General features: G+C 48.0%; 1 protein-coding gene across 10 annotated transcripts in view; it reads left to right on the top strand.

Moving 5' to 3' along the window:
* WDR27 (WD repeat domain 27) overlaps nucleotides 1-14933 on the top strand; it is a 238367-nt gene that overhangs the window by 81548 nt on the left and 141886 nt on the right. For 9 of the 10 annotated variants that reach the window (XM_041743607.1, XM_041743606.1, XM_041743605.1 and 6 more), the window contains 10 exons: nucleotides 583-707; nucleotides 2952-3065; nucleotides 4112-4163; nucleotides 5611-5681; nucleotides 7333-7450; nucleotides 8639-8762; nucleotides 9878-9981; nucleotides 11008-11075; nucleotides 11327-11448; nucleotides 11841-11923. In XM_041743607.1, coding sequence (XP_041599541.1) covers nucleotides 583-707; nucleotides 2952-3065; nucleotides 4112-4163; nucleotides 5611-5681; nucleotides 7333-7450; nucleotides 8639-8762; nucleotides 9878-9981; nucleotides 11008-11075; nucleotides 11327-11448; nucleotides 11841-11923 — 981 coding nt within the window. The remainder of the gene's footprint in view (nucleotides 1-582; nucleotides 708-2951; nucleotides 3066-4111; nucleotides 4164-5610; nucleotides 5682-7332; nucleotides 7451-8638; nucleotides 8763-9877; nucleotides 9982-11007; nucleotides 11076-11326; nucleotides 11449-11840; nucleotides 11924-14933) is intronic. The other variant, XM_041743608.1, reaches the window with a different exon arrangement.

The following is a 14933-nucleotide window of genomic DNA, read 5'->3' as shown; positions in this document are numbered from 1 at the left end:
GTTGGACAGCAAACAGCCCCAGTCTCAGGGCCCAACCACAGTGGCACTGAGTCCTTGCTGCGTGGTGGTGGTGGTGGGGTGTTGGTTGGGAGGCCCTACTTGAGCCTGTGGTTTGGCTTGTGTTGTCACCTTGGTCCCACAGGCCTGCCTGGACAAATCCTCATGGGGGTAGAGAGGTCCTGGAGGCTCAGACGTGCCTTCTGTGCCTTCTGCCTGTCTCTCATGGCCCCGAGCAGCTCACGTGGCCATGTCCCAGTGGTGGTGAAGTCACAGGGAGGAGGAAGGATGGGGACTGCGGGCTGTTCTGTGAGACCTTCATGTGTAAGCACATGCAGGTGTGATGACACGGGGTCATTTTCTGACGGATGATTCCTGTGTTCCACGTACACTGGAAGAACTGTTTCCACTCGATGTTTTTAATCCTCTCAGGGAGCCAGAGTCACACCAAAGCACATTGTTATTCTGCATGTAATTTTAGAGGAGAGGGCTGCAGGGTCAGGGTCTCCCTGTGGCTTGATGCAGTGATACTAAGGTTGTTGACACCCTTTGATAACCTGACACTAATGCTGAACCCCCCTCTAGGGCTGAGTCCTCGAGGGGTCGTTATGGGCACCCTTCTGGGACAGGTGCTGTGCTTGAGGTTGAGCCCGGATGACCGTACAGTTGCTGTATGTGCTGGAAATAAAATATTGATGCTGGATATTGAGGTAAGAAGGTTCGACGCCTGCCTGCATGCAGTTTAGCAGGGCCCAGCACTGCCTGTCTTACCACGGGGCCCCCATCTGCCTCTCATCAATAGGATTCTTTTTTTTTTCTTTTTAAAGATTTTATTTATTTATTCATGAGAGACACAGAGAGAGAGGCAGAAACACAGGCAGAGGGAGAAGTGGGCTCCTTGCAGGGAGCCTGATGCAGGACTTGATCCCAGGACCCCGGGATCACGCCCTGAGCTGAAGGCAGATGCTCAATTTCTGAGCCACCCAGGCGTCCCTCATCAACAGGATTCTTAACTGGGCAATGAAGGAAACATATCTTTGTCTTGCACTTGGAGAGCTGCAGGAATCAGAGACTGCTGTTTTACGTCAGTTATGAGACCAGTCCATGACATCAGGCTATCCGGAGGCTAAACGAGCATGATCGGTCACTTATTTCTCTGATTTTCTCTTCCGTTGGTGACCAGAGACAAGCCCTCCCAGGGCAGTGCTTTCATGTATCTGTTTTATCAAACTTGCTTTCTGTCAGCAACTGGACTTTTTTCACTTGTCTCTTAACTGAGGTTGGTTTAAGTAAACGTGTCTCCTCTTCCAGGCTCTGCGACGTCTGACTAGGGCAAGGGAGCGCATTAGGCTCACCAGGCATGAGAGTGCAGGAGCAGGGCCGGGGGTATGAGGGAGGCCTCCCGTTCCCTCAGAATTCATGTGCTGCTAAGGCTTCCTTTGGCTTCTGTTTGCCAAATGAATGCAGCTCACAACTGTTTGCCTATGAGGAATTTTCTGCTATGTCCACTTAAAAAAAATCTGGGTTAGGGAGGATACTAAGCATAAAATCTTAGTTGAAGATTAATTGACGGTGGGCTTGCTGTGTGCTAGGCACGTGGGACATAGAATGTACATTTCTGTGTTCATGCAGATTTTGGCCAAGTTGTGCAACTGAGGCTCACGCATAACAAGATGCTTACGTTGTAAGCAGAGTCTCAGGTGGGAAAGTTCCTAGGATTCAGGGGCTCTGTAACAACACCTACCACACGTAGCAAAGCTCAGCAGCCTCATATTGGGAGAAGGAGCACAGAGGAGCCAGGAGGACACCAAGCCCTGTCGATGTTGGTGGGAAGGCAAGGATGATGAACCTGAGTCTGGCCTCCAGCACGCAGACGGAAAAGCGAGGTGGCAGGGGTCTGTTCCAGGCTGTGTGACCTAAGTCCTTGGTGGGCCTGTGAAGCACGAGACTTACCAAGGAACTAGCTCACCGGACGTGCACGGGCTGCCAACTAGCACACGAAGTGTCGTAGTTCTTTTAACAGTACACGTCATAGTGGGTGCTTTGTGGCCTTTGCTTTGAGAGACTTACATGAGTAGAGAACACTTACACTGATGTCAGACATGATCACAAATAACAAAGGGAAGCAAGGTGTTTTCCAGGATACGGCATTATTAACAGGCAGAAATGCGTATTTCCTAACATCCAGGCTGGAAAGTTTCCTTGTCCTTGGCACAGTGGGACCTCCCTTTCCGTCCCTAACTGCCTGCTGGCAAAGAAGCCTAAGACAGCAGTGTTTCAGTTGTGTTTGTCAAGGGTTTCAGGTTGCAGTATTGGAAGTCTTTGAGGGTGAAGCACTTCCTCATCAGTTGGGTCCCTGTGTGGATGCAGATATGTCTATAATTCCCGTGTGTGTCTGAGGGGGTATTTATCTTGTCTGCTGGATGCCGTAGTGTTGAAGAGCAGTCCTGATGCCAGGCGCCTGGAGTCCCACAGGGATGTCACTTGCAGGGGTGACTTGTCACCATCCCTCCACTGTGCTGTGTGATTCTCGCTCATGACAGCATTTTCTGGAGCTGCCTGGTGAGAGCGGATTTCAGGGACTTCAGAGGAAGGAAAGCTCATCAGCAGTGGGAGCACCCCGTCCTGTGTCCTGTTTGATCTTAGGATGCCCTGGCAGCTGCCCAGGGGTATGGATGGGAAGGTGGGAGGGCCCCTGAGCCGTGCCTGCCACGTGGCTCTGCTCAGGATTGACCTCAGGTCGCTTCGTTTCTAAAATTGCCATGCACGTGTCCTTGAGCAGCTTATGCTCCTGCAGCTCATCCTTCTGAATTTTAACAGGTAGTTTCGGCATTGGGAAGAGGGAGTTTCTAGAGTTTATTTGAACAGAAACTGTTTTCTGTGAGATATATGTCATTTCTTAAGAACAATAATTACCAGAACATTCAGTTCCTGATCTTCACAAACTCTCCCAGAGCCGGTCTATACTCGCTGAGCTGGAGGGTCACCGGGGCCATGTGACTGCAGCTGAGTTCTGTCCCTGGCAAACACATATCATCATCTCCGTGTCTGAAGACAGAAGCTTCAAGGTAGGGGCGTGGGCACGGGAGTACTCGAGGCGCTGTCCAGGTGACAGTGGACACACCTGCTCAGGGCCCGTCTGGCCTGAGGTCACCGTGCACACGTGATTCTTGTTTCAACCACACTTCTGTCCTGAACTTGGCCTGAGGTGTCGTCTGGGCATGTCTCAACATTCGCCGGCAGGCCTGGGTCAGCTGCGGGACCCTCCTCCTCAAATCCAGGGCCTTGGGGAGCTAGAACACTAACGTACCCCTGGTGTTTCCTGGGGTCAGAGCGGAAGAGCATTTTCCAATCAGAGGATTCAGTCAGAACCAAACTGAGCTTACAAAGACCATAATTTAAGATGCCAGCACCTTCCCATCCATCTCCAAGTCAGCTAGTGTTAGGATTATTGTCCTATTGACCCAGGGAGGACGTGTAGAGCATGGTTGGAAGAGGAGTTGAGGGTGGTTCCCGTCCACCTGCGGAGTGGGAGAGGAGAGAGGCCAGAACACTTCCTCGGTCACCTGGAAGTGTGTGCCCCGCAGACCCGGCCTCACAGCGGCTGCTTGCCTTGCTCAGACTGGGCCTCCTGGGGTCCAGCCCAGCCCCAGCCCACCTAGCTGCTGTGGGTAGATGAGCTGTGCCGCACCTCTGCTCACTTGGATGGAGATGAGGGTGCCCATTGTCTCATGGGGTTTTTGAGAAGGGGAGCTGATGTTGGGAAGGCACTAGAGTGTGCCTGAAAACTCAGGCCCTGCAGCCCGGATGGCAGTGACTGTGGCTGGCACACCTCTTCTAGGCAGCGTCGATCGGGTGCTGGAGATGTCTGCAGCCCTGTCTCGGGTCTTCCAACTCCATTACTTCTGGAAATTTTAGCCTTTTCTTTTTCACGTGCTTCCAACATCTTTTATTGTGTTCCTACACTTCTGTTATTTATATGGCTATTTTATTATTTTCTCCTTTAGGAAACTGCTCACACAAATTAATTTGTAACTGAGTAGAAATATTAGTTCAAACTACATCAGTAATGGCAAAATTTGTATTTTGTAAAGAAACATGTGTCTTTCCCAAGGTTTGGGATCATCATGTGGGATCGTTGATCTACAACTCACCAGTGTTAACAGGTAACTTAAAACTCGCCCGTGGAGTCCAGTTCTCTCAGTGTGTTTATATGCTGGGGTTGTCCCGTTGAAGGGGGTCTGAGGGTCCCTCAAAAGTACCTTTGTCCCTCCCAGCCACATGTTGTAAGGATTCACTTACCAGGTACATTTCCTGAAGCTTTAAACTTAAAATTATTTTAAGTGTAAGCTCGCAGTCTGAACAGCTTCCTGGTGGGCTGGAGGAAACGTGCTATTCACCTCTGCTGTCCACAGAGGCAGGTGCAGCGCCAGAGGATGCGCTTACCTGGGAAGCTCTGTAGGCCCTGAGCCCTTGGCCACTGTACGCTCTCCTCCAACTGTCTGTTTGGTGGTGAGTCCTTACAGCACGGTCATGTAAGTCCCCGAAGAGCCTGCTGCCCCCTCCAAAACCCCTCCAGACACCCCCTGGGCCGGTGTTCCAGGGTTCCTAGCTCACATCCTACTGTACATGTGGCTTCTTTCTTGGGATGCATCACAGGAAAATACAGCTTAACGATCGTGCAGGTGCATTGTGACCCAGTGGAGTTCCTGCAGCCCTTCCCAAGAGATTTGGTGTTCCTCCTGACATCAGTGACCCTGTGCTGAGTGGGATATTCTAGGAACTTAAATGCAATCTCGGGGACAAGTGCATTTCTTGGAATTACGTTGGAATTATCTTCCTGAAATTAATTTGTGGACTTATATTTGACGGTCCAGAAAACAATTACTAATTTGATGTCATTTGTAGTTTATTTAGGATGCGTAGTGTTTTTAAATGTCCATTTATCTTAATTTTCCTTCTGAATTCCTGACAGCTTAGATTCAGAATAACTTTTATTCATTTATTTTAAAAGATTTTCTTTCTTTATTGGAGAAAGAGAGAGAGACAGAAAGAACATGGGTGAAGGAAGGGGCGGGGGAAAGGGAGAAACAGACTTCCTCACTGAGCAGGGAGTCTGATGTGGGGCTTGATCCCAGGACCCTGAGATCATGACTTGAGCTGAAGGTAGACGTGTAACCCACTGAGCCACCCAGGTGCCCCCAATATAGCTTCTAGGTGAAATGACATGCTAGGCAACAATTTAAACAGTGGGCATCATTTAATTGCTATTTTCCTGACTAATCCCATAAGTTTGTTTTCTTTGTTACAAGTCTAATGGTTATTGGGTGCTAGTGCTTTTTGTAGTGTGGGTGATGGAGCCGCCAGACCTCAGTGGCCCCGAAGTGGTTTGCATGGACTGTGAGCTGCCCCCAGGCTGATGATGTGGGACAGCTTCGCTACCTTCCCCTGCTCACAGGTCTCAAAATGGTTATGCACTCACAGTTTCTATTTCCCAGTGAAGAAATTATTTCGGGATAGTTCAGACTTGACTAAAAAATAGTATTATACATAAAACTCAGATGGTTTTCAGTTTACATACTACAGGTAAATATTCGTGTATTCTCTCTACAGCCTTCCCTCTCCTGAGTCTCCTCATTGATGCCAAGAGCAGACAGCTAGTGACGGGATGTGCAAACGGCCAGGTGAGGGAAGCACCAACTGTAATTTCAGGTCCAGACATGATCATGACCACGCGAGCGTCTGCGGAAAGGTCTCCGCTTGCATTCTTTGTGATTTGAAGAAACCGTTGGCCCCAGAGCTTGGGCCCTTCCTTTTGGGGACTGGGCGTCGGGCTCGCACGCACCCACCCACTGCCAGCAGAAGAGCCAGCTTTACATAGTTTGAAAAATTTGAAGATACTTGATTTCTTTAAAACTTAGTTTTTTAGGTGAGCAATTCAGGTGGACTTCACAAAGCGTGGATACTGTTTTCTTTTAAAAAAGTTGCTGTTGTGATAATCTGGGTAAGATACCATATTAGGAAATAACTCAGTTCTCGCTCTTGCAAGAGTCCTTTACCTTCACACGAACGCCTTGCTTCCGACACCCTGGTCACCACGGGTATGGGGGTCCCTGCACACCAGGCGGTTCTCCAGCATGCCCACAGGGTGTCCTACCATCTTACTCAGTTCTGAAACTGTCTGTTGGAGACCCGCAGGTGAGGGGCCGGGTCCCATGCGACGACACCCCATTCACACGCTGATGACATGTAGTAGGTCCTGGGCAACCTGGCTATAGACTAGACGTGCTCACACCCCCCACTTTGGGTTCCATTGATTTGCTAGAGTGACTTGCAGACCTCAGGGAAATGCTTATTTGCCCGTTTGCCAGTCAATTTTTCTTTAAAGGTTGATTTATTTGAGAATGAGAGAGAGAGAACATGAGCAGGACGGGCAGAGGGAAAGAGCATCTCAAGCAGACTCTCCGCTGAGCACGGAGCCCGACACAGAGTTTGATCCCATGACCCTGAGATCACGACCTAAGCAGAAACCAAGAGTCAGATGTTTAACTGACTGAGCCGCCAGGTACCTCCAGTTTACCTGCCTAATAAAGGGTGTGATAAAGGACAGACAGCAGCCAGTTGGAGGGGCACGTATGGCGAGGTCTGGAAGGGTCACCCTTGTGGTGGGGGCTGCAGGTGTGTTCACCAACCTGGAAGCTGGGTTTTCATGGAGGCCTCATTATACAGACTGGACTGATGAAGCCATCAGCCACTGGTCACTGAACCCTCCCCTGAGGTCAAAGGTGGGATGGAAAGTTCAACCCTGTCATCAGGGGATTGGTTCCCCTGGGAACCGGCCCCCACCTTCACGGCTTTCCCAAGGTCACCTTGTCATCACCACCAAAGATGCCTTTGTCACTCTCATCACATAAGAAGTTCCTAAGGTTTGAGGAGCTTTGTGCTGGAAACAGGGAAGTGGGGGGGGGGCGGCCAAAAATATGTATTTCCTGTTATAAATCACAACATCAAAGATGTATTTCTGGAAACTAAGAAATGTTATTTTTGTTTTTGACAAAGGTTTTGCCCAGCGACGTGCTGGATATATTCGTAGCTGTGTGTTGGTGGTGCTGGGTTCAGAGAGGCTGGTGTGGACCAGTGGGAAGCAGGGTTATGTCTGCACCTGCAGGCTGTGGTCTGAAGCTTGGAGGCTCTGGGTGTGCAGGGAAAGGTGGGGTCACCCAGACAGGCTTCAGGCGGCCAGGGGCTGGTCTCCTGCTCCACACCTTTCTCACTGGGCTGCTCACTGGTGCCCTCTGATGACACTGACCTGTTATGTCTGTTTTGCTTTTACAGCTTTGGATCTTCAGTTTGGTTGAGGGACATCATTTTCGTTGTGTGACCCGCGTGAGCCTAAAGAAGAAGAGTGAGAGTTTCTCTAGGAGGGTTGAGTCCAGGCTGTGCTGCCTGCCGGGTAATGTCACTCAGAGTCCCCCTTGGGTCTCCTGTCTCTGGGGCTCCTGCCCTCAAGGCTCCTCCCCTGCCCTCAAGGCTGCTGCCCTCTGGGCTCCTGCCCTCAAGGCTCCTGTCCCTGGGGCTCCTGCTCTCAAGGCTCCTTCCCTGCTCTCAAGGCTGCTGCCCTTGGGGCTCCTGCCCTCAAGGTTCTTGCCCCTGGGGCTCCTGCCCTCAAGGCTCCTGCCTTCAAGGCTCCTGCCCCTGGAGATCCTGCTACTGCCCACCCCCCCATCCAGGGCTCCCTCTCAGCCTGCCAGGGTCCCATGTCAGGTGAACCGAAGGGAGAGCAGGGCAGGGACAGTTGTTATTGGGACAAGTCTGGCATCTGACCTCAGACATCCAGCAGCACCAGGCTGGTCGTGTGAGGGGACGGGGGGCAGCGGAAGCTCATGCTTGTGTGCACAGCATTGGGCGGGGGGGATGCTGCGGTCTGGTGATCAGGAGAGCACCTGCCCCCCAGCCCAGGGCAGCAGCTTCCCAGCTTCTGTGGGTTGTCACGGAACCGGGGCCCCCATCCTGCCTGAGCCAGCCCCATCTCTGTGCTGAGGCCTCTCCCTCAGCCCACGGTGTGTCCACTTCGCCGCGTCTCACTTCCTCGCCGGTCGCTCTAATATCTCCCAGAGCGTCTCTAAAGGAGTGGACACTGCTGGAAACGCTGGGGATTTTACTTCTTGCCCTCTAGTGGACATGTGCTGTCCATTCAGTTTAGTGGTACAGCAAATGTGTCTTTCTGGCTTCAAGTTCCTCATCACTATTCCTCCCTTTGCTTTAGTTTGTATCTTTTTTTTTTTTGTGGATGGCTTTCAGCTATTTCTTTGTGGAGAAGGTCAGAAAGGACCTTATCCAAGTTATCTGTTTTCTTCCTAATGCTTTAAGTCTTGGCTTTCATTATTTCTTGAGTAAGTGCCATTTATCAGGAGGTGAACCTGACCCTGCTTTAGGAACAGAGGCAAAGAGAGGTGCCTGGAACCCCACCTGTCTTCCTCACACACTGCACGAATGGGGTCTGCTGTGGATTTATAATCTTGTTCCTTGACCCGTGATCCGAGTTACTCAGCCCATGTGTTATTCCCTGCGACATCCCATACTGCCGGCTGTTTGCCTTTGTCTGTCTCATCTCTGAGATGATCAATAATTCTGTTCCTAGAGGAGAGTCAGCATCCCTGCACACACGGCCTGGAGAAGGGAGACGAGGTCGAAGCAAGCCTCCCCGTCCTGGGGCTGGCGCCCTGTGACCTGTCAGCCATCGTCAGCGCCCCGTGTGTGTGTGGGTGAGTGTGATGACCTTGGCCGGCGCCCTGTGAGGAAGGCCTCCTAAGTTAGGTTCATTTTTTTAAGAATGATTAAAATAAAGCCAAGTGTTTTTGTTTGAGAAGTAATAGCTGGTAAGTGTTGTTCGGATTGCATATTCTAAGTCTTAAAGTCGGTAAACTTGGTCAATTATTTTTAAGTATGTTTAATAAAAGAGATGAAATTGTTTTTAATTTTGCTCACCAAAACCTAGGCAGATCCTGATTCTGCACAGGTAAAGGGGGATATAATCAAACTCATCCTATACCTCCCCCAGCTGCACTGCCTATCAGACTCTAAAGAATGTATTAGGCTGGCTTTCACCACTGAGCATAGAAAGCTCCAGGGACAATGAGGCACAAGCCTCTGGTCTCCTTGGACAGAGTGGGGATTATTGGGATGGGGAGCCAGCAGTGCTGGGTCTGCTGTGCTGGAGCTCCTTGAGGGTCAGGGCCAGGGCTTTTCCCCTGGGGTGTATACGAGTTGTTCAGCCGACTTGGGGATGGCTGTGAGAGCATGAGGGCCGAGAATGAGCCCAGGAAGTCAGGATGGTCAGAGGCTCCAGGGGACCGAGAGGCAGGAGGGAGAGAGGGCACCAAGAGTCTTCAGAGTCCCAAGTCTGGCACAGCCTGAGGAGGCCTATTGGTCCCTTTATTAATATTTATCTAGTTTGTATGATAAAACATAGAAGAAAAAGCAGAGTTGGGTTTGCCTTTGGCTCTCTGCTACTTCTTTCCATTTCCTGTTGAGCTGGTTACCTCCTTTACAACACCACCTGGCAGGACCAGCAAGTGCAGCACTGCCCCTCTCGCAGGGACGTCCACCTCAGAGAGTCCCATAACCTCAGAGAAAGGGAAACCTTGCAGATTGTAGTCGAGCTGGAATCAGGTTGTGGCTGGTTAGTACTTGTCTTTACCAGACAGCGGGTGTCCAGGAGACCCGAAATTCCAGCCTAGTCAAGGACAGTTCTAGATCATCAATGCCAAGAGCCGGCCACCCGCAAGAGCAAGTGGAGGGCCACTCAGTGGCATGCCGTGGGATGGGAGCCTAAGGAGTGAGACCAGCTCTTTGTTTTTCTTTTTCCCTTTACAATTAGGCTTTCTTCTGAGACTACCTCATGCTTGTGGATTGGAAGCTCAGCTGGCTTATTCATATTTAACTTGGCAAACTTTGATTTGGAAGCGGTTTTACATTATAGGGGTAAGATCACAGTTCAGATCATCTTTGATACAAATTTCACGTAATGTCAATTAGTCTTTTCCTCTGACATCTGGGAGGGTGACACTTTAGCGTAGAAGGCTTAGTCATTAGGTGTGCTGGGTGTGCAGAGTGGTTGGGCCACAGGCAGCCTCCCCACGGGATCCCAAGGACAAGCTCTGAGTCCACTCTGACCTCCTGGCAGGTCTCCCTTCTCTTGGTCCTTGGTCCTCCCATCTTTCGTGTACAGGGCTCTGAGGGACACTTGTTCTCTTAGCACTGCTGCGTCTGTCCCAGGCTCATACCAGGGGTCTAAGTTCACCCAGTCAGTATTTGCTGCTAGAGTCTTAATACCTGTGACTGGGGACTGGTCGGACTCCAATTGTCTGAACTGAGCTGGGGTGCCCTCCTGCCCAGCTCTGGTTCCAGTCCTCAAGGCCCTGTGACTACCATGCACTGAGCTGCCCCTGCTGGAGATGTAGACATGATGAAGGCCGCACGGTAGCCGGGGTCACCCATAGGTGCAAGCTCCCTTCTTTCTCTCTTAAGGCCCTTGAGCTTTGGGGACAGAGTCTGGGTCCTTAGCCTGGGCCCACCGGGGCCTTGGTCCTCACAGGAAGTCACTGCACCTTTGCATCACTTACGGGACTTGGCCTGAACCCTCCAGACCTCTGCTGGCCTGAGTTCCTGTTCCTCCTCCTCCCGCTCATGCTTGTAGCTTCACCTGAGCCTGTCCCCCGATCCGGGTGGGTGTGTGTGCTCCCGGGGACGGTGTTTTTCTCTGCGGCTACGCTGTGCACTGTGTCTGTGGTCTCTGTAGGCCCCTGCTCCTCCGTGACTCCAGCAGCTCTTGCCCTGGGGGTAGGGCTCCCGTGAAGGCCTTGCTCCTGGAGACACGCCAGCCCCTAGCACAGGACCATGGGCAGCAGGCATACGGGCACACGGTGAACGAATGTGTCAGTGAGTGGCTAGTTCCCTCTCCTTACCCTGTCAGTATTGTTTGCTTGTTTCTCTTTGCTGAAAATTAAGATTTCAGGAGCCTCAGCATTCACGTGGCAGGATCATGTGCAGTGATGAGCAAAGCCAGTGATGATAAGGTCAGTCCTAAAGTGTTTACTGCCCTCAGCCTGCAGAACGCACTGCCCATACGTGTGCTTTGTACTCACGTTGTGCCACATAGGATGGCATGGTTGGCTTAGTGGGGTCTCATGGGTGGCATTTTATGAAGCACACGGTGGCCATGGGGCTACACTGTAACTCCCGGGGTCATTGGAGCAGATTAATTTGTACAGAGCTGGGCTTTGACTGGAGTTGGGAGTGTGTGATCGTTGCTGACTGTCCCCTGCAGGCCATCTGCTTACTCACATCCTTGTTTGGCCGGAAGATCGTCATGTTGGAGATCCGTGTTGCTGCTCTGGTGAGGTCTCAACAGGGTCACGACGCAGGAAGGCATCTCTCGGTGCTGCCCCGGTACGGCCTTCCTGAGTAGGATATACATGGGCAGCTTGACCAGCTGGGAGAATTTTGATTCCTTTCTAATCTTGAGAAAGAAAAATAAAATTCAGTAAACTCCCCGAACTGTACTGTTTGAAAGAAGTTATTGCTCGTGGCATTGCTTCTACCTTGTTTAACGCTAAACGATTGATAGTTTATGTTAATGCAAAACTATTTATTTTATGAAATAGCACTTTTATGAAAAATATTAAAATTTTTTTCTTAGATTAAGAATAAGCATGTGTGCAAGCACTGCATGCCCGTATCTACAGGAATCATCGCTGGTGACTGTCCTTATACTGTGCGTTTCCGTGGTATAAGGCCGGTACATGACTTTGCTGTCCTGTGTGCTTCTGTTCCTACCCTAGCACCTGTGTTGGGCCCACCTCTCCACTGTGCTTCACAACTGCGAAGGAAAGCAAGACCCCGCCGGCACCTCAGAGACAGTCTGGTTAGTGTCCCATGGCCTGCAGTGTCAGAACATGAAGCCCTGTCCTGCTCCTTGACCCCGTACTAGTTGGCACCATTCACTTACTTGGTGAATTCTCATGTGTCCTCCCCACCCCGGTGTTCATTCTTCATTTCTCTGCCTCTCTTGTACATTTTTCTGTGAGGTTGGTGGTAGGGAATATGCTAGATGTGTCTTTTCCTGGAATGGGTATCATTCACAAGAATTCAAAAGCATTTAAAAATTGCTGATGGCTCTAGTGGCCAGAAGAGCAGCTTACTTGGGGATACTCAGTTATCTACAAAGGGAACAATCTCTTTTTGCCTCTCTTTGCTGACGAATTTTAAAGCAAATCCCAAACATCCCATTAGTTTACCCCTGCATACCTCGGTATGCATTTCTAAAACATGTGGACATTGGCTTACCCAGCCATGACGCCTTTATATCAAATCCAACAGCATTTCTTTGGTGTTTTACATTAGCCAGCGCATCTAAGCTATTCTCGGTTGTCTCAAAAATTTTTGTCATTGTTTTATTATAAGCAGAAAATAAATCCACATGTTGCCTTTTTACAAAGAAATGATTTTAAAAGTAACTTGTTTTAAGATGATAGGCTTTATCACATTCCATTTATTTCCATTGTAAGAATAATTGATAATGAGGTTTTTTTTTCCCTTCAGTGACCAACCCAGAGTCCAGTCTTGTTAAGCCCCTTAGTGACCTAATTAAAAAAACAATAGAGATGCTCGTCAGTCTGCTTTTCTCTCCATCTTTGGTGAGGGACCCAGCTCCTGCAGGAGGCAGGACAGGGTGGGATGGGGTGCCCCCTGCGAGGACCTCTCCTCCCCTGCCCAGGTGGGTATCTGTGTCCATCCATCCCCTCCTTTCTCTGTGAGACCTTCTGAAATTCATGACTCTTCTCTCCCCATGCCGCTGAGCCCTTCAGGAAAAGATAGTGTAGAGCCCCCCACTGGCTGACTTTTTAATAATTCTCTTAATACCAAAAATAATTTTATGTTATGTATATGTTTCTATTAAAATTATTTGGAAAACTTGTGAGTAATAAATATTAAATGGCTAACAGTTGGAATAAAAAACTAGGTTGTTTAGATAATATTCTGAAATTCTAAATATAATTTTTAACTTAAAATTTCTTATAGGATGAAATCTCTGTTATGTGACTAATGATGCATTAGGTTTTTTCCCTGTAAGCGTGGCAGCTGTTTTCATCAGCCACATGTTGGCGACCTTACATTTCAGGAATATAATCTTACGGCGCACCTCCATGTGGAAATCCGTTGTGAAATGAGACACATGATTCTCTCTCCTGCTTTTCTTTTTTACTTTACTCATTTATTTCTTTAGCTTTTGTTCTTGCTTATGTTTTATTTAGATTTACCCTTAAAAATGGATTTTATTTCCATTTTTTGCTAGTATGGGTCATCTTACTTAGATGGGGGTATATGATACACCACGCTTCATGGCTAAATGTTGTGTAGAGCAAAACTTTTGATAAGAACAGTTGTATAGATAATAAGGTTTATTATGGAGATTATAATTTCTCTGTATCGAGAGAGAGGTAAAACCTCAAAGTGTTGATCTTTATGCCAGTTTTTATATCTTGTTTAAAAAATATTCGTATAGAAAATTAATGAAAATGACTGATTTATAGCTATCCTATAATCTAAAAAATTACATCTCATTGTAATAGAAGTAAGAAATACTTGTGATAAAGAACTGTTTTATTTTAATGCTTAGGGCATTTATTAAAATAATATGCATTTACATATTTATGAAATTTATTCTAGTAATCCAAGACTCTCTTATAATGAAGTATACTAATGGATCTGTAACTTAATAATTCTCTTAATACCAAAAATAATTTTATGTGATCCTGAAAGTATTTTCCCGTTGGTTTTATTTTTCTTGGAGGAGATTTTTTTTTTTTTTCTCCTTCACTTGACACTGAGGTGGAGAGAGGTTTTCTGGGTCCCCTCTGGGTACAGTTTTATTTCCAGGTCTCCCCTGAGGTGCTTGCCATCCCCTGGGTGGGACTCTTGCTTTGTAAGCCCGGAAGGGAAACCTCCCCCCTGTTCCTGGGTCACATAGATGCCATTTTAATGATTTGCTCATTAGCTTCACTTGGTTTTTGGAGGGAATATGGTCCCGGTTATCAGGTATGAAATAGTGCCAGAAACAGAACTGAATTTCTTTGTTTAAAAGAAAAAAGGAAGAGCAGTTTTTAAAATAATTGAATATTGTGCAATTATCCATTTTTCTGAGGTTATTTTATACCTTGGTATAGAACAGTCACACTGGATACCAAGTATTAAACATATATAAAAATAAATGATTCTAGCAGAATTTTATTTTGTTTGAAAGAATTTTTGAGATTTATAAATATTTGTGGTGTTCACCCAATGTCAGAGTTTTTACCAATTGGCGGTGTTGTGGAAGACTGGTTAAAAATAGGGTAAGTTTCATTGCCATTAAAAGACCCTGACGTAATTATGTTTTAGTGGCTTATCTTTCTTGTTACTCTATCTTATGATAAATAAGAGTATAAAAGAGAAATTTGAGTGATTTAAGATAATGGCTATTCTTATTTGTAGAAAAGATGTATTTGTCACAGGTTTGTAGAGTGAATTCCTCCCGGATGGCTGATTTTTAGCATCTGATGGACACAATTTCCCATAGACCAGGTTTTGCGTGTGGCCTGTTTTATGACAACAGGAGCTGACGTGCTAGAGTCGATAGTATTATTGAAATATGAGGTCTTGAACATACTGTGATTCAGTATCATTTGAGGAATGAGAAAAACATTATTTTGCTGTTTTCTTCTGCTTTTGATGCCATTGATATAACCTTCTTTGCTGGTGGTGGTTGGTTTGGCCTCAGGTTTGAAACCTAAGTTTATGGGGACTAACGTCATTCCATTTGCATGAACTTTTCTTTCTTTCTTTTTTTTTTAAAGATTTTATTTATTCATGAGAGACACGGGGGCGGGGCGGGG

This window comes from Vulpes lagopus, chromosome 2, assembly GCF_018345385.1.
Source record: "Vulpes lagopus strain Blue_001 chromosome 2, ASM1834538v1, whole genome shotgun sequence".
Classification (NCBI taxonomy): domain Eukaryota; kingdom Metazoa; phylum Chordata; class Mammalia; order Carnivora; family Canidae; genus Vulpes; species Vulpes lagopus.
The sequence above is the reverse complement of the archived record's forward strand: the minus strand, read 5'-3'. Positions and strand labels throughout refer to the sequence as shown.